This window comes from Sceloporus occidentalis, unplaced genomic scaffold, assembly GCF_023333645.1.
Source record: "Sceloporus occidentalis isolate IW3139 unplaced genomic scaffold, rSceOcc1.0.p SCAF_139, whole genome shotgun sequence".
Classification (NCBI taxonomy): domain Eukaryota; kingdom Metazoa; phylum Chordata; class Lepidosauria; order Squamata; family Phrynosomatidae; genus Sceloporus; species Sceloporus occidentalis.
The window spans coordinates 771,868-792,331 of NW_028317119.1; the positions used below are offsets into that span (position 1 = coordinate 771,868).

The 20,464-nt window shown below is 39.5% G+C and overlaps 1 protein-coding gene across 1 annotated transcript; it reads right to left on the minus strand.

Moving 5' to 3' along the window:
• Positions 1 to 363: 363 nt before the first annotated feature.
• On the minus strand, positions 364 to 6,311 carry LOC149281082 (neutrophil cytosol factor 4-like). The gene is made up of 10 exons (XM_089499787.1): positions 6,280 to 6,311; positions 5,694 to 5,778; positions 5,144 to 5,297; positions 4,788 to 4,858; positions 3,189 to 3,316; positions 2,873 to 2,921; positions 2,594 to 2,692; positions 1,977 to 2,107; positions 1,274 to 1,339; positions 364 to 559 (listed from the first exon to the last, which is right to left on the minus strand). Exons 1-10 carry the CDS (start codon positions 6,309 to 6,311, stop codon positions 364 to 366), a joined length of 1,011 nt encoding a protein of 336 aa, XP_089355913.1.
• Positions 6,312 to 20,464: the final 14,153 nt, after the last annotated feature.

Sequence of the window (20,464 nt, forward strand, 5' to 3'; positions counted from 1 at the left end):
GCTACGAGAGCCGAAGTTCGTGGGCAGGGCATGCACGGATGGGGTAGGACAGGAAGGGGAACAGAGTATAGATAATACACAGCACACATATATAGAAGGGAATACATCATTCAACGGTACTTGATCAGGTACGGCATTATTTAACCCCGGATAGTCATAATTGCTGTTATGGATGGCACTTATTAACCATGGACCGTCACAGAGCTTGAAAACTAAAGAATACTATCTGCTGTGAAAATCACAGTTTGTGTTTTTTGCTTGCTCTTTGTTATTCATTGCCTTCTTAAGTGTGTTATCTCAGTTGTCTGTTACATCCACAGAAATATTTTATCTGATCAGATGTGGTAGACTTTACATGAATACTTAAGCCCCAGTGCTGTAAACGTCCAGGTCACCATTGCGTGTTACATGTAGCTCCCAGGGAAAGAAGTTGTTTGCATGTGATTTTCGCTTGTCCTGTTTGGCGAGAAGCGGCATATCACTGTCATCCAGTAAGCGAATTAGTTCCCCCTCAGCGTCCTGCATGTTTAGAACTACATCCACCCCAGGGAATTGGTTCCTATATAACAAGTAAGAGTTAATGTCAGCTGACCAAAAACCAGGCAGCCAAAACTGCACTTCTCTCAACCTTTTCTTTTCTACCACTCACATTTAAGGTTCCTATATTTATGTATAGAGTTGTACCATGTTAGAAAGAGAGAGAGAGAGCAAACGGCCTAGTTCTAGACTATACGTAGGTGAAACAGGCCAGACTCTAAGAAGGCTAATACATCACATAGACATAATGTGAACAGAAAAAGGACAGCCACACTTCTAGGAGACCAATTTTGGGACACAGAGAGAAGGGAGGTATGGAAATACAAGCTCATGCTTAATTCAGGCCTAAATCATGATAAAGAATTTATGTCACGCAATCAATCTGACTCATAGTCTGTGGCAGTCTACAACAGCAAAAGAAACTACTTGTGCCAACTTCTACATTTCACACTAACAATACATTTACATTTCCTTTCAATGTCACCACTCAAATGTAATCTCTATTCACAATCTTTGTATCTTGCTGTGCTTGTTGCGTGTTACAGTATGAAATGTATGAGCAATTTCTGCTTAAAATGTAAAATATGCCTGAAGAAGAGACCTAGATAGTCTTGAAAAGCTTGCAATCCATTATACTCCAGTTGGCCAATACAGGTATCATCTTTATCCAATTTGTTCTCTAGAATTACTACATTAATAGAGATATTCATCTCTTCTGCTGGTATCTCAACCTCACCTTATTAAATCTAGAAGCTCATTATAAAATGGAATTCTTTTAACATCTTCTTCTATAGAGATATCCCTGTAAAAGACAAACATTCTGCAGTTTTTTTTGGCAATACAGATATTAGTTGTGTTTGTTCATTTTGTTTTTATTTATATATACCTCTAACTGATATCGAGGAGAGTCCATTATTGCTGACACCTTTCTTGATTTTAGAGAAGTTTTACACAATGTTAAGTATAATGTTGCATATTTATACACATGACTATTTTGTATACAACTGACTTACGTGTATTAATGCAAAACATTGTACCATTTGTAACTAATCTAGAGCATTGTTAGGTCTAGTAACATAAGTTGCTGCCTATAACAGTCCTGATATTTAACTGATATAGACTGAGCCTTATGTTTACTTATTTCAGCACTCATGGGGTTAATTATTGATCTCAGAAAACTATTTTCGTGTGTTATTTAATTGGCCCTCTACTTCAGAAGTCCTGGCACAGAGGATTTTTGACTAACGGTTAACAGCAAACATTTGGGTTTAGAAGTGTATGTAATATACAACCATATTGTAACCTTATTCATTCAAATGGTTAACATAACCCTACCTATAAAAGCAATTATGTCTAATTTATTTCTTAATATATTTTCTCCTTAATAGACAGAGGCACACTGGGAGATTTGTGGAGCGTACATTCTATCATGCCATTACCTGATCTGGCACATGCCATCGTCATGAAAATAACAGCGCAGCAAGCTAACTGGATACTGCTCCTCTGGGAGATCCTTGATTATCCTCACAAATGAATGTGGAAAAATACCTGTCCGATCACCAACTGTTCCCTAGCAACCAGATAAGAATTCAGGAGAGTTGTAACAACCAATAAACAAACCTGTAATAGCCCCCGACCTGCATTTGCCTTTGGAATACCGATACCATTCCCCATAGTACAACCTATCCATTCCATTGTAGAATGATGAGTATTGAGCAAAAAGGTTAATATATTATCTGTCCAATGTGTACCATTCCCCAACAGGTGACAGGTAGGGAATGACAGAAGAAGTCTATAGATATGTGATTTCTGAGCTATAGAACAGTCATGTTGATAGGGCAAACTCTAAATGTATCATAATTTAACCCTATACCATATACTCTTACCTAAATTGCACTGTGTTGGGGAGCCATATTTGGGCCAGTAAGAAATGGCAGGGCTGCACGTAATTGAAGGTCTCTAGGCAGTATGTTAAGACGGCTTGTGATTAATGTCTATAAATTAAGGGGAGTCCTATGAAATTGAGTATTTAGTTTCAAGATCTGCTGTGACTTACCTCCAACCAGTCTCTGTTAACCCGACTTAGAAGATAAATCACATCACCACTCTTAAAAGACAACTCCATTGCAGTTGTTCCTTTGAAATCAAACATAGCCTAAAACAGAGAGATTAGGAAACGAGGATATTTGAGCAAAGTGGTAGAGGAAGTAAAAAAAGAAGAGACACTAAATCATCCAAAGGTCTGGGTACTTACACACCTGCTCCAGAGCCAGACATATGGAAATATACCTACATCATATCTGTCACCTCCACAATATAGTAAATAGACACTTACCTCTGCCCTTGGTTTATCCACATCTGAAACATGCTGGGAATTCTTCTTACTGACAGAAAATAAAGGCAATATATTACAAAAATCTAATGAGGTGAGGATTTCACCTTAACAGCAGTAGCACTAGATGTGAACAGCCATAGAGTTGGTTGTGTAGAACTGCATTAATAATAATTGTGTTATATATATGGAGGGGCTGTGGAATAACAATACATAATGATTCAATTTATGGTGATATTACTATGTTGTGTGACTGAGATTTCTTTTTTTCAGAAAGAGTGAGATGGGATCAAGCAATAGAAGAAACAAGAAATCTTACATCTTCCTTGTTTGGGGACGCAGTCTGCGTAAGGCACGAGGAATCCTTTCGCTGTCAAGTGTGGTTTGGTAAAAAAATATCCTAAGATCTTCATCCAAAAGGAGCCAAACAGGAGAGTTCAGTAGGACCTGAGAGGCAGAGATAAAGAGAAAGAAAGGTAAGTACCAAGAAAACATGGAATAGAATCAAGATAATGGCAAATAATTTTGAATTTGGTCTTTAATAAATATGGTTTCATATCCCGGAGCACTTCTGCGAAGGAGCAGAGCCCCTGGGCACACCCTTTTCCCTATTAGAGCCCTTTTGCAGAAGTACTACGAGACGCCAGAATAATGCAGACAGATTTGCGGATAAAAAGAGGTGCAGAAATGCTTGTGAATCAGTCTTAATGGTTCTGGCCCCTGTGAGTACTTCCGCAAAAGAGTGGAGTTACAAGGATAGCATGGCTCTCCCTTGGCTTTTGCAAAAGTACGCTGTGAGGGTTGGTTCACGGAGAAGTGGACAAAGAAACAAGACATGGGGAGAAGCGTAAAAAAACAGACGGAAGACAGAAGAACAAGAAGATGCAAGAGAAAAAGCAGCGCTGTGGGAAATGAGTCAGGAACATGGAAGTAGATGATGGAGAAGGTAGGGAGACATTGAGAGAGAGCGGAAAGTGTTGACAGTAAGAGTGAATGAGTGAGAGAGAGCATGAGTAAAATATAGGCTCTGCCCTAAGTATGCTCCTGGATCATGCAAAGTTTAAAAAGTGGTCTTATCACCATAGCAATACAAAGACCAGTGTAGTGTACAGATTAATTATAATTTGGGAGTTTGATGGATTGATTAAACATTAGCTAGTAAACAGGTAAATTGAGAATTTGGTGGATTAAATGGGTACTAGCTAGTAAAAAGGTTAATCCAACCATATTTAGCTTGGGTGCTGCCCTGGGTCTGCTGTTCTTTTAAAGCAGCATATGGAGGCTGTGCCTCCATTGTGTAAATGGGCAGGTTGAGGAGGTCTGAGATCCTTGTAACTGAGCAGTGGCACACCAGGAGGCCTGATTCCCTCCATGTTTTGTGGTGTGGGGGCTGATGTCCCCCCTGGACGTGCCGCCATAGGCCTAGTCGACCTAGGCCAGAACACGTCACTAAATTAATCTCGGTTTGTTAGTCTGGGCGGATTAATAAAAAAAAGGTGCCTCATTAGAAACTTTGAAAAAGCAGCACAGGCAAAGGTTGAAAAAGAGATGTGCTTAGGAAAGACTTTTGACTTTCTTTGCATATTGTACTTTATATGTTATGTTACCCTGAATGAAAGACAACTTGCTTCCTAAAAGCTCCATTTGGTGCCGTAAGGCAAGGTCTTCCATTTTCTGATATACACTGTTTTCTGGGAGTTTTGTGTATTTATCTGCCTAAGTACATTTTAGTTGAAAAACTTGTCTGACAATCTCCACCTCTTGGAAAGCACATATAGCAACTTTTGAAACTTCGTACCAGGATCAGTTTTGTTTTCACATAACAACAGCATTGTGCGTAAGATGTGCAAGTTTACGGTAGCACACCTTGGCATCATCTTTTCAGAGATGCTAAGTAAGTTCATAATTGCATATATACCTTCATATATGCATTGAGAAGGGGGATGCGGGTCTCTGCAATTTCTTTCTTGTTCCCAACAAAAACCTTTGCTGTAAAAGAAAAACCATGGTTAGGCATATAATATATATTACACATTTCCTATGCGACAGAGCAAAATAAAACATATTTGTTTAGACTATAAAAATAATCTTATAATTACTGTGTATAATCTAATAATTATACACAGTAATCAGTGAGGCTCCCAGGATAAGGAAAGGCTTAACAAAAACATACTGACCATAATGCGATAGCAAATTGTGCAGGGAACTTAACATAACAAAATAGTCAATGCTTCCCGTAGACAAACATTGAGAGGATTTGAGATGTGAACTTACGTGGTATGGTGGGAAGAGTACAGATGTAAGGTAGAGTACCAGTCTCAGGACCATAATTAACTTCCAGCTTGGCATGCAATGTGAAGAACTGACTGTATCGTCGGTATATAAAATACTTACTCCCTCCCTTACTTTTCACCTCAATAACAAATGACTGCAAAAACAAAAGGCCATTTGGAGCAATTGCAAAGGTTATAAACAAGGATTTTCAGACTGCTTGAGTTAAATGAGAAAGAATACCTGTATTGATCTACATGGGGTAAAATACACTGGAGTCCATGTGAAACGGATTCCAATATGCATTTAACATGAAAATATGGTTAGAGTGCATCTTATCTGAGGTAGTAGTGGGTAACAACGTCCCTTCCTTGAAAAAAACACAAAGCCAAATAAATTCCTATCTTGTCCTTAAAGAAGCCCCGAACGATGAATGGATTTTCTGAATGTTTTACTATGAGTCATCTGAACCTAAAGTGGTGAATATGATCAACAACTCACCCCAACCCATGAAAACATCGAAATGATGAATAAAAGCAATTTGAGGGCTCACATAATAGACATTAAATCCTCTTCTTTCCTCCACATCTGCTATGTGAGCAGACACAGGAACATCCTCCGGCAGCTGTTCAAAATCACTAAGAGGAAATGCAATAAGTGAGTAGCTCAATTGTAGCTTGGGAGAGATTGGAATTATTATGTGGCTCCAATTGTAACAACATGACTAATTGTTTAAGATAGAAAACCTTGGGTTTTGAATTTTGTGTCAGTGTTTGGCATGCATAATCTTAAAGGGGGGCTGGCAATCATATGCACCTTTAAACTTTGGTCCCTCTGGAAATGCGTGAAAATTACACTAGAGCTGCAGCTTCAGTGATTGATTTGATTATATTTTTGTTTATAGGTTGGACAAAGCATAACCAGTGCTTTTAATACACACTCTTAGTTGGCAGGACTGGAGTGTCTCTCTAACTAATCAAGGACGTGTGGCTAGTATTAAATAAACAAATTTGTGATTATGCAGCTATAACACAGCATTACTGATCATGTTACAGCTAACAACACATGGATAATCATCTTGAGTATATTGATGCCTAGCTCAGGTCATTATGCACGGGCTAGTGACATGGATCATTTACCTTTCGTCTCTCAGCTGGCGTGGGAGGGACATTTTTGGCTCAAGAAAAATCAAGATCGGAATTCTTGTAATTGGTGTCAGAAAGCTCCTGTTATCACAAGCACTCCAACCTGCCAAAAAGACATCTTGTTATTATCAGTTCTAGCTACACCTGTCACAAAGACGATTGAAGATCAAATGGAAAATGTTGTACATTTTATTACTTTATATTATATTGCTTTTTCTGTGAAGACAACATGACTAGGGAATGACCGAACAGGGGGGAAACATATTGATTTATTACTAATCAAGGTATCTGTCCTGTAAAACTGGATTGTGGTTTTTATTGGCAATCAAACTCGTAGTATTCTGACGGAATATGAATACTTGAAAATGAAAATAATTGGTACTTCTCTCATTTTCATAGCCAGTAACAAAAGATCTATTAAACCCTAAAGAACTATCAATCATTAGTGCTTACTGCTCTGCACCACCAAAATCATTTTGAAGGTGCGGGAGATGGCTGGAATACCTAAGAAGTGAATGACTATTGGGTAATGAAATTGTGCAGCAATAATGGGCTAGCTGGTTGTTTAAATTGAAAGAGCCAAGCCAGGTCTATGCCAGAACACAAATCCAACTTTCTGCCCCATCATAAACCAAGATAATCCACCCACCAGACCCATTTCCATCCAAGTGGAAGTGAGGACCCAATATGAAAGTTAAAGAAGTACCTTAGTTGCTTCTACTTTGGGTCTGCCTCACACTTCTCCTGTAGTACTGACATGCTGCATTAAGACAAGTATGCTGTAGACAACATCGCCGGTTTAAAATATGAGGTTTCAGCTATTATATTTGTGTTATGAACATAGGAGATGAAAACTACAATTATGGCTGCTAACGAGCTTCAAATATCCAGCACTTCATGTAGTGCCAGGGCAACAATAACAGAAAACAAATCAATGGAAATGTTTATCTCTGTATTTGTAAAATGCATGTACTGAACAAAGTTAGATAAATGCCTAAAGAAAAATGGTGTATTTAAAGTGGACCCTGCCATCCACACAGGGTAGTCAATAATAAAAACAGAAACTTTCTTGTGGCTTTCCTCGCCCCTATAGCCAAATCCTGCATGCTGCCAAAAGTCGTGACCTACAGCGATTCCTGCTTTGTGCAATGTGCTGACATTGTGCTTGCACAAATTAAAAAAATGCAATGTGGTTATTGAGGAACTCCAAGGGACAACTGCATTAGGACAGCCTTGCATCCTCATTTTTGTAGATGACAGGTCTTCTTAGACGCATACGTTTTTATGAACAACATTTTCACAATCTTCTCATGTGAACTACCGGTAAATCAGCATACGTCATTTATCACATATCATTTATGGCATTTATAATGCAATCTTGGGGGTCCTAAGAACGGAGTTTGAGGAATTTTTTACGCTATATGAGTAATTTAGGAATTAATTCCTGTAACCTAACTTTTCCTAGCATGATTTTATATACCCACACATAACTATGTGAAATTTTGAATTGCAGAAACAATTTGGCATTCACATTCACTAGTAACATTTGATCTGTCACAAATCATATTTGCCATTAACCATTTGGCATTCTTTTGTAGCCCTTTAACTTGTCACTGAAACAGACTGCCTGTGTGCTAGATATCTAACCTGTGACAGAGGGAGACAGTCTGTCATCACAGTCTAACACGTACCAGGGCCATCTAGCAATCAACAAACTTTTCACAGTCTGGCGGTGAGCAATCAATCCAGACTGTCTCAGAGACAACCACACATTCACCCTGTAGTACTTTATCATCACCAACACTAACCTATGTAATTTTATACCACTGGGACGCCAATTTGTCATAAACTCTGCTACTATCAACACTGTAATCGGTTCCAGTAAAGTCTATTTTGCCCTCTGTAGTCTATCCTCATTCTCTCCAGACTTCTCTCCCTAGTCTTCTATCCTGCCAGGCATATTGGATATCCACGACCCTGTAATCAATGACTGCTGCTTTTTTGATTTCTCACCTCTCCAACTCTTGTCGTTCTCCTGGTCACAATATTGTTCAGTTTTAGCAGAAAGGGGAAGTGTGAACAATATAATGTTTCTAAAATGCAGAAGGAGAGAAGCAGGAAGTGGCGACATTGTGAGATTTAACCCTCCTCCCACTCAGGTTTCAGGTTTCTGACAGGTAATGTTCTGTTTGTGCCTTATTGTGGTAAAGATTTCAAGCTGGGGTATTACAGCCTGAGTGAAGTTTATTGTGTTGCTACTACATATGTGTCGGATTATTACACAATCCTATTACATGAACCACAGTGACCATGATTTTTTTCCAGGACACTCATACATTTCACAGAAGGCATCCATCTTGCAGCTAAGCACCATGAGGAAAATTGAGCGGGAAGACATGCCTCCAGTACCACTCTCCTCCAGAACTAGCCTTGCCTCTCCCTGCCTCTTGTCACACTCTCTAAGTCTAACACATGTGTCCCTACTTGACATGTTGGGGGATATGCATATGTATGTTACATAACTACATGTGTCTGTGGCACAGAGCATGTTGTGGGCAACAGCCATCCTTAGTAAAAAACACATTTTATGTTACAGTACTGGTTTCCAATACCTACAATAAAGCAGGATAGAAGCTGTATCAGCTATTCTGGCCTTACTATATTTTGGATCGCTAAAGATTCCGGCAGCAGGAGTGTGCCCTGGCTCTGAGCGTCTTACATCATTCCAGGACTCATTTGTATAATGCAATAAACTCCAATGCAATACAGGTATTAGCATGGTAAAAAGGAAGAACAAATGAACCTACAGCATAAAAAGAAGCAAGTTGATTATATTTTTTCATTTACTGGTTAAGCTAATGTATTTTAAGGAGTAAGATTGTTTCTGGAATCAACATGCAGGATATTACAACGGTTCCTCCTAGTATAGTGTTTCTCAACTTGTTTCTGACATTTGCCAACGGTTACCCGATTTTTAACCTTGCTTCCCAAACTGCAGGCATTGCAGAACCCTTGCTCTTTCAGATGTGCCCCGTGCAACTACAAGGAAGACACTTTCCACTCAAGTGCTTCTTGCATAACGTTTATATGAAATATAAAATATGAAATATAAAGTGGAAGACTGTTTTTTTTTTTTATTCGTGTATGACAACAAATATACAGCTGTGTGTTGTTACAGCCTATGACGTGCCAAGCAACATGAAAAGAAAGGCACTTTCATAATAAAGGGAAATGGTCATTGTTGGTCTTTGGCTTTAGGGTCCAAAAGGGCGATAAATAGGTTTATGGTGCTAGGAGGTATTATAACTAACAGTTTATGTGTTACCCCCTGGTTGTAGTTAATACAACACCAGAACGACCTGTGATGGATGCCAAGTGTAAGATATCAAAATGTAAAGCAGTATTGGCAGCCTTTCTCAGGTACCACAATATAGTTACAGGAAAGATATAGAATTGGTATAACATTTGTCAGCATCCGAGAGGTTCAGTGCACAAGTAAAGTCATTGGAGCTCATACAATTGAACCAGTAGAACCTGGTTGCCATGTAGATCTCAAAGCAATCGGAAGAAGAAGAGATATGTTATTCAATCTTGCAAATGTTTTCTACACAAAAAACAAAATACTGTCTGCGCTTCTCACCCTAATAAAGTTGGCAACAAATATATAAACATAATATAAATGAGAGGTTTTGGTTATATGAATTGGCCAAAGCATAATTAAGCTCACCCGCCACGTCAAGGCACACTCTCAATAGGGTGAGAACCTACTCTCACCTCCTACATAGTGGGCACACAAAGCAGTTTATACTGCTACCAAAACCAAATTAATGTGTTGGGGGAGGTGCAATTAAACCTCCTCCCATTTAACCCCTGGACAGCAAGCTGCAACCAGACTAATGAGGAGCCAACAACCTCAAATATGTGCAAACAGGGAAAAGAAAAAATGTCGGTGCGCTAAGCTAGTCTCAGGCTCAAATAATACAAATGTATAATATGAGGCCTACCAAACAGTGTGAGCATGCTGCAAATACAGTGTGTTGGCTGTACAATGTATACAAAAAACAAAATACTGTCTGCGCTTCTCACCCTAATAAAGTTGGCAACAAATATATAAACATAATATAAATGAGAGGTTTTGGTTATATGAATTGGCCAAAGCATAATTAAGCTCACCCGCCACGTCAAGGCACACTCTCAATAGGGTGAGAACCTACTCTCACCTCCTACATAGTGGGCACACAAAGCAGTTTATACTGCTGCCAAAACCAAATTAATGTGTTGGGGGAGGTGCAATTAAACCTCCTCCCATTTAACCCCTGGACAGCAAGCTGCAACCAGACTAATGAGGAGCCAACAACCTCAAATATGTGCAAACAGGGAAAAGAAAAAATGTCGGTGCGCTAAGCTAGTCTCAGGCTCAAATAATACAAATGTATAATATGAGGCCTACCAAACAGTGTGAGCATGCTGCAAATACAGTGTGTTGGCTGTACAATGTATACAAAAAACAAAATACTGTCTGCGCTTCTCACCCTAATAAAGTTGGCAACAAATATATAAACATAATATAAATGAGAGGTTTTGGTTATATGAATTGGCCAAAGCATCATTAAGCTCACCCGCCACGTCAAGGCACACTCTCAATAGGGTGAGAACCTACTCTCACCTCCTACATAGTGGGCACACAAAGCAGTATAAACTTTTGTTTTTTGTATACATTGTACAGCCAACACACAGTATTTGCAGCATGCTCACACTGTTTGGTAGGCCTCATATTATACATTTGTATTATTTGAGCCTGAGACTAGCTTAGCGCACCGACATTTTTTCTTTTCAATGTTTTCTACACGCCCAACTCAATCCCTACTGGAGAGGGGGGCTTTTTTTGTATATGGGAGGAGATCAGGGACTTGGCCAACTGAGTCACTAATGATCGTTTATGTGCTGATACTTAGTGGGTAATGTGATGGAGTAAGTGAATGCTGGAGTAGCTGGGTACTCCAACTATATGTGTAGCAATGTACCCCTATGTTATGAACATCTCTAGCAGGTATGAACAGAGAGTATTTGCATATCACAGCTCCAATTGAGCTTTACCCCTGAACTTTTTGGAACCTAGCAACAATCCTTGTCCTGTGCAATATCTGGTAACAACACAGATGGCCAACAGGATTCTTCTGCATCCTTGGCATAACACATTGACTATTACATTCTATAATATTTGTAGCTGCAGGGCAAACAGATGATAATCTGCCTCTGTAACTTGTCAGGAAAACATATGCTGCTGTTTTTAGTGGAGTCATTTTACTCCATTACATGCCTAGCGTTGATGGAGCAATTTAATAGGAAGGGCTTTCCCACCACGAAAATTCTCTTCTGAATGACTCATGTATATAAATAGCTACCGAGAAATCAAAGCTGCTGAGTATGGGGATATTACTTAGGTTCATATTTATAAAACAAATTTTAACCAATCCTGTTGTAAAACAAATACATTTAACTAATAACTTGTCATAATGGCTTTTAACCTCAGAAATCCCTTCTAGAAGGAAGATGCTCCCTGTGATCACAGGACTGAGTGATAGTGTGACAACAGACAACATACCGTATTTGCTCGATTATAAGACGACCCTGATTATAAGATGACTACCCTATAAGAAAAAAGTTTTACTAGTAAATATGAATTCATATAAAACCTCTTTTTTAATATTTAATAAAAACTATGATTGAGAAAATTTTTTTTTTTGTTTTTATTTCCTTTTATTTGCCAACCTGCCCCCCCGAAATGCCTTATACCCCCCTATATGCCACTCTCCCTCCCTGATATTCCCTTTAACCCCTATATGCCACTCCCCTGCTGCTGCCGGCAATTTCGCCAGGGCTTCAGAAGTGCTGGCAGCAGCGGAGGTTGTCTGCGCACATCGCACAGAACTCCACGGCTGCTGGAGAGGAGGATCCAGGTCCCCTGCAGCGCTGCGGGGCATCTGGATCTTGGTCTTGTAGTCAGACCTCTATTTGAGGTCTGATTAGAAGACGACCTCAAATATAAGACGATGGTTATTTTTCGGACCATTTTCTCTGGGGAAAAAAAATCATCTTATAATCGAGCAAATACGGTACTTTGCCCAAATACTGTGTTGGCTCGAATATAGGCCGCACCCAAAAATAGGCTGCACCCTTAAAGTCTGGTGCTATTTTAAAGAAAAAAATATTTTTAAAGAAAAAATACACAGTGGAATGGTAAAACAGTATTTTGTCTAATGAACAGGAATACATGTATTTTAACATTTTTGGTATCTGTCAGGACCCTACCGGTCGTCGGCCATGTGTCCGTCGGGTCCCAACCCGTCGGCGACGGAGGTCCTCACCCGGAGGAGTCCCCGCCGCGGGCCGCGTCCCTGGTCTCCGTTGCGGCGGCAGCCGCACGCGACAGACGCCAGGACTAGCAGTATGGCGGGGGGGCGGGTCCTGCGGTCCCAGACCGCTGCTGGCAGCCAGGGGGGGCGTGTCCTGCAGTCCCAAACCTCTACTGACAGCCAGGAGAGGCGTGTCCTGCGGTCTAACCGCAGAGGGGAGGGATTAGGGACTAATTGACAGCCACAGAGAGAGGAGGGGTTAGAGGAGGAGTAACAATTAGGCGGGCTATTTAAACCTGCAACCCTGTACCTTCAGTACTTGGTTGTTCAAGTTCCCTACCGGATTCCTATACCCTGTTGCTGTTTCTGCTCTATTTGGATTATACGGACTTTTGACCCTCGGCTGGATTTCTGGACTTTGTTTTTGGATTACCCTTGTTGTACTGCGAACCTTCTGATTCGATTACATGGACTTTTGACCCTTGGCTATATACTGGACTTTGTGTGTTGGATTACCCTTTACTTCACTCCCTTGCACCCGGTGTCTCTCTGCGCTGCGCTCCGATCCCAACTCAGCTTTGACAGTATCTATCATGGTATATGGTTTGTCAGCATATGTTATATACAGACAGAAAACCAATAGCCATTTTAAGGTCCCCCTTAATTCATAATGCACCTTACTTATAGATATGCCCCTCTGCTCCCCTGATATACCTGCCTCAGATATGCCACTCTGCCCCTGATTTGCTTTATGCCCCCAGATATGCCACTCTGATCCCCAGATAGGCTTTATGCCCCCCCTAGAAATGCCCACCTGCCCTCCAGATATGCTTTATGCCCACTAGAAATGGCCACCTGCCCCCCTAGATATGCTTTATGCCACCTAAAAGTGCCACTCTGCCCCCCTGATATCCCACTCTGCTTCCTAGAAGTGCCAGCCTATCAGTAAATGAACAATTGAGAAGACAAATAAGGTATTGAGACCAAGTTGGATTTTTAAGGCTGCAGTGTTTTGAACCAAACACTGTGACATGTTTACTTTTTAAGCATGAAGTTCACACCCCTTTAGTACTGGGTTTTTATCCATACCCTAAATACGGGAGCTATTTTGCCATTTGACATTATTCCCCTTTTCTTTGAATAGTGTACCCATTGTTTGTTTTGTTTTTTCAAGGATATAAAGCCTTCTTTTGATGCAATATACAAGCTTAGTCATCATTTACAACATTTAGTATGATTAATGTTTAAAAAAAAAAGAAAACAAACACATTTTCCATATATTTTCTTAGGTAAATCCTCACTAAATTAGCTAAATGGACAGAAAATACTCCCTAAATTTAACAATTCAGGTGTCCTGAAATATAGTACTTGAGTTATATAGAATTTGCATACATTTCCAGCAGTTATAGGGCACATGTTATAAGGTGTACATCACAGCTACAAAACTGTTGTTTTGAAATGATCAAGCAATAACAAAGGTAATATGAAGGATAGGTGAGGCACGATAGAACTGAGAGTACTGGCTAGTATAGCAATATATATGGGAGCAATAAGTATAATCTCTAGTTTCGACAAGGAGCACTATGCTACACTGGTGTTACACTGGAGCTACAAGGAAGTTAAATGCTACAAGAAACAGATCTTATCCAGGAAGCAGAGAACATTCCGGCTGGAAAATTCTGCAGTTAACCGCCATGTTATAGTTCTATTAATAAAAAGTTAATGAAGTGTACTTCCCTGAGTTTGTACCTTTGTACATGTGGAGCTTCTATATTGAAACACCCAGCAATGTTGAACTGGGCTGCCTGTGCTGATTCCCATTGAATAACATGATAACCCCAAGGGTGTATAGGATAACCCCAAGGGTGTGCCATAATCTTATTGATTTTGGTTTGTGTAAGTTCCCCTATTTATTAGGTGATGTGTTCCAAAGCCTAATTTAAATTGTTACTCATTGTTTAGTCATCTCCCTATTGTTCTGGTTTGTATAAAAGACATGGTTTTATTCCTAAATAAAGGTGTGTAAGAAATAACTTTCATGCTTGTATTCTTCCCTATACATATACACACTTTAGGCTTGAATGCAACCTGACTGCCAAGAACATGTGTCATCACGTGATGTAATTGTTAGAGGGTCTTCTTTGGAATGCCAGTGTATTATATGAATGGTCAAATAGGATTCCTAAAATTAAAAAAAACATATTGCACATATATAGTAAGAACGCATACCCTAACTGTTAATGTAAAGGGGTATAAAAGCTCATGCTTAGAAGCCTACAGTACCTACAACCAACATCTGTCTTTAATTAGTGCTGTATGTATACTACTTTGTTCTCACAAATAAACCTATTCAAGATGAATTAGAAGCTGTGGTCTTTGATCGTGGAAAAGTTTCGATATTTAAGACAAACAAATATCTAACAAGGTGTGCGTGTTCCTGCGAATCTGCCTGGCGTGTTTTACTACTTGGAGTTTAAAGAGTCCTCTTTGACTCCTATCCTCTGCAATACTGCTGACTTGGACTCACACAAGAACCCCCTGTAGCCGGCTAACAGAGAGAGAAACCCGGCAACAATGGCCAGAGGTTAATTGTGTCTCCTGGTTCCCTTTACAGGGGTATTTCAGGGACCAACATATTCAAGGCTCCCTAAAAGGTTAGGCACAAATGCGGGTTCCATACTCATTTTATGACATGGAGCCTGGGCATCTGTGTCATCTAATATGACATGTAAGATATTTGCTCAAGAGTGGCTTTGTCAGGTGAGACTTCTTATTTTTATTTTCCTCCCTCTCTAAGATACACTGCCCCCATTTCCACCAAACTATACTAAACACAGAGGAAAAGACAAAAAATATATATTTTTTAAATTGTATTTTGTTTTCCCTCCTTAAAACCCTCTACTCTAACCTAAATTCTCTAATGGTCTCTCACACTCTCACTCATGCTTCCTCACACTCTCACACACACTGTCTCATTCGCACAGAAATGCCTCTTTTCTATCTCCATGAATCTCACCCGAAAGAACATGCCTTGGCAGTTGGGCAGTTGGTGGCCTAATTTTGACACCCATCAATTTACTATTTATTTGCTTTTTACCTCCTTCTGACAAGGTCGTGGTCTTCTTCAGCCTGTTCCATGTTCCAGGGGACACTCTTTGTTTATGGGGACTAAAAATGTAAAACTTAAATATCCATCTCAAAAATGAGCTTAGATAAGGCTACGGGAATATTTCAGGTCAATCATATGTCTCTGCAGTAATGCTGTCCTGGCAGCACTTTGTTTAAAGCATACTGAAATTGAGTAGGCTAAGTAACGCTAAGTATTTTTATGATTCGTTTCCAGTTTCTCTTTCTGTCATCTGTCATGCTTTTATTTTTTTTCCTCTACTTGGCTCCATCACCCTACTGAGGCAAGGTTTTACGCCAACTTCCCTGCAGGTGTCGCAGTTCTATGTCTGTACAGCAGGTGGTAGCAGTCAGATGCTTTTTGTGCTAGCCGTGTTAAAACTGCTGAAATGGAGAAATTGGATCAGACCTCACAAAACCCCATCACAGGCTGATCCAGCCTACAGTATTCCTAACATAGCCAGCTATAGACGTGATGTCATTAATATATATATATATATATATATATATATATATATATATATATATATATATATATATATATACACAACATGCACACAGACAGCAATGACTCATGACAAATCAGGTTCACATGTGTCTACTGTTCCCATGTACAAAACAAAAACACTTTTTTTTAATGGGACAGACGGTTCAGTTAAGCAATTGCCCCTAAAACAGCAATATCTGCTAAGGAGGTAGACATCAGATAGGTACTGGGTCTCTGCCACTACAGCTTGCTGGATGTTCTTGTTCCTCCCCGTTGAGGTTAAATATGCTGAACAGTAATACACATGAACACAGTGTCTGTCTATTAATAAAAGGTTAAAATGGAGCTTATACCACCATTGCCTCCTATGTATTAAATGCTATAAAAGTAATTTAGTAAAAAAAATACCTTCCTAGGTCACATCAAAATTCTAGTAGTCTCCAGAGCTGCTTACCTCTACCCTTTTAGACACAAAGGCACGGACAGTTACGCGCAGTGTTATTAGTCTTGAAAGCTTTGGGCACGTGCATATTACTACATCGTACTGCTGTCTGCCAGGAGCTAGATGGTAGTTGCTTGTACAGTGAACAAACAGTACTTGTAAGATGAAGAACTGCTTGTCACCTTTCCTTGTCAAAAAGTAGGCAAGCATGGAAGGACATAAAAATAGGGAAGCAGTAGGACCGAGGGATAGAAAGAGTATGAAACAGTGTTTTGCATTTTCAGTGATTATCCATACATCTCTTCATTACGCTGTGCATGTATATACACACACACTCATACACTACATATATACTGTGCTCTCATAATGATTTTTGTTGAATACATTTCATTATCCTGGTGTTATGATAGCATCTTGGGATGATGTATAACCACAAGGTCATCCTGTTTTCTGCAGCTTTGGTTTCAAATCCTGCTTCGTTGAACGTTTTTGAGTGCCTATAAGAAGCATTCTTTGAATTATGTAGGATATTCTTGTTTTCAATTATAAGTGTTCCACAGCACCATGTTGAAAACATCATTACTCTTTGAAACTGCAACCAACTACCAGCCTGCCACAAACCTTCTGGCTTACTAACAGTTGGCGAAAAAAAAAAGCAAAACGATTGCAGATTTGTAAAAAAAACAACAACAACAATGGAGACCAAAGTGTGATCGATGTGTGGGTGTGTGACTATTGGAGATTTGGCTTATACTTTCCTTATACATTCTTAATCTCATTAAAAACATTAGACCATATCTACAAAATAACAGAAAAATGATCAAAGGACACTCATGTTAAAAGCTACATTTTTACGTTTTTACACTGGGTAAATGCCACACAGCTTACATTTTAAATAGGATACTAAAAATGTATTCACAAAGTACCTCAAAGCTAAGAGGTTTAGCTAAGAGGGTCCACAGTGTCCTTTGGTGGGACTTGGATTGGCTCAGAAACGTGTAGAGATCCGTACTATTTTCATCTGTATTCAGGGTATCCCGATGAAACGTGCCATAACTTCAGAAGGGTCCCAACTGCACAGTGATTTGCCTGATAAGCATTTTAACATATTCTGACAAAATGTTTTTAGATTTCTGTTCTGTGTTCATTTTTGTCCAATGAATCATATGAAGCCATGTTAAATCTAAAGCTAAACTATAGTTCAAAAGCAATATATCTTTTGCTTAAGATGTATCTAACAAGGCATTTACCATACAGTATTTTAAATTCTATTGCCTTTAACCATCCTTTTTATTCTATTGAACATCACCTAAAAATAATCTGAGTGATATTCAATATGATATAAATTATTTAAGTGATGTCTCTGTTGCCAACTAAATATATTTATTCATAATTGTGCTTCATATAGTATGGATACATTCCCCAAGGATTTTTTGTTAATACACACACACACTTCTATACTTTTTTTCTTCCTAAATTCTACACAAATTTGAAAAGGAAAAGTTACAAGCAGTTTCCTGAATACCTTAGCAATGTAGATTTTCACTAAACATAACTACAGAATGTGAAGTTGGAATGTATAGCGGCACGTAAGTACCACATTACTTAACAAATGTGAAAAGCTAGACACTTCACCAGGTATAATATTGCAGCAAAATCTGTTCATCACCCCTAAGAATTATCACTGCACTAACTGCTTCTTCACTGTGTGCTGCCACTCAGCATCACCTTTCAGGGCAAGTTAGGATACTTTGCTTGCCAGTTTCTCTCCCGCCCTAAGACTCCTTTTAAGGGCCTCTCCTGTCTTTTGGGCTCCTTAATCCCCCACTAAATTTATCAGCGTTCGTTACATAGCCAAGAACAAGGCTAAATTAAAACTTGGAGCCATTGGCAGCTAGGATCAGGTGTAACTGTATGTCTAGTGGCCAGAGAGCTGCCCTGACCGAGCGTAGGAGTGAAGCAAGCAAGGCCTCCTGCCACAGATCTGCCAACTTACTCTCAGCCTCCCTTATATATTAGTATTGACAGACATTTTGGAACTGAAGGTTTAAAAGGCCCGACGAAAAGGAGAGAACAGTGATTCAATCTCACTATATATAATAATGTACACCTGATAATGTAGACCTACACATATGAATACACATGAAGTGTACACCGAGACATAGCATAATTAGTCCACACAAACACATACAGAGCTCACTGTCTCCTATATTACATAACACATAATACCCTAACCATGGTTTACTATACCATCAAAAGCATAATGTGTATAAATTGATACAAATGACTCTCTAAGATACAGAAGCTCCTGTGTGCATGTAAACTCCTAAACAAAGAATTATATAGAGGGGCAACTACCGTGGTGGCTAGTCCCTGTCAAAAAATGAGATGCTTATCCTAAATCTGCAAACCTACTGAACTTTGTACAGGATGGTATTTTGGACCTTCTGTATAAATCTGAGATGGTTAAAAAGATTAGACAGAGGGGAAAAAAAGAATAAAATAATTAAACGTGAAAGAACTGCGGCAAACACTACCATTGGACATGTTCCCTGTTGCCCTCAATGATAGAGAATATATGGTATTTTGGACTGGAGATGTGCTTTCTACCTAGGGACTTGGGCCCATGTTTGATGATAACTGTAATTAGATGAATGGTAAATTATTTGCCAAGTATTCACTGTTGTCAGGGTGTTTAGCATGTCACAATTAAGGACCTGTTATTAAATCTTGTGCACCAAAGTATATTTTCACCACCATCTACAATAGATTAGACATCATTTTGACTTTCCCTTTTTCTCCATGATAATGCACAGTCAAAACATATTTCTATTTTAAGCATTGGATCAGATTTTAATAGAAGGTTGGCAAAGTGCCTTCAGTGATAATAGTAGCTGTATCGCAGATCTTTTTATGTAATGTTCCTACATTAACTTTATTATTTTAAAAGGCAATTTAAAAAAAATAATAAAAGTTGCGAATGTGAGTTGGACCTTATTTCCAACTTGCAAATTTCACCTTACATGCTCAAGTGACATAAAAAAAAATAAACCCTGCATTAAGATGAAAAAACAGCTAGTTATGGGAACCAGGGTTGCAAGGGTTAAACCTATGGAAACTCCACTGCTATCTATCACTGTTACAGTGTAATATTACATCCCTTTAAGATCCAGCATATCCCGCCAGGTCTGAAAGTATTTCCTAGGGCAGGGGCGTCCAACATGCGGCCCGCCCGCGTGACCTCGAGGTGCGGCCCGCGTGAGATCGGCAGCCAGGATCACATAATCACAAACCCTGCCGCTTACTTGTGGGAGGGTCTATTCTCTGCTCCAGTCCTGCTTCCTCTGTGGGGAGAACGAGGGAGGCCGCGCCCCCTGCTGAAGTCTGTGAGCGGCATCGAGAGCTGTAGTAGGTAAGGGGGTGGGGGAGGTTGTTTGAATGAGTATGCCTGTGAGGGAATGAATGTGTGAATGAATGAGTATATGAATGAATGAGTTGACTGGCTGGCTGACTTGGCATGATAGGAGTGTGATTGCTAACAGCAATCTGCTAACAGCAATCACAGTCCCATCATGCCTAGGTTCCAGCATTTACTAGTTGCCTGGGTATGAGAAGAGTGTGTTTGCTGTTAGTCATATTGTTGATTTTTTTTGTCCAATTGTGGTGTGTTACTTTTAATAAAAGTGTGGTTACACACTAAAATTGGACAAAAATTACTGGTACAATGTCCAGCCAACCAGTACATACTGGAATCTGGGTATGCCTGAG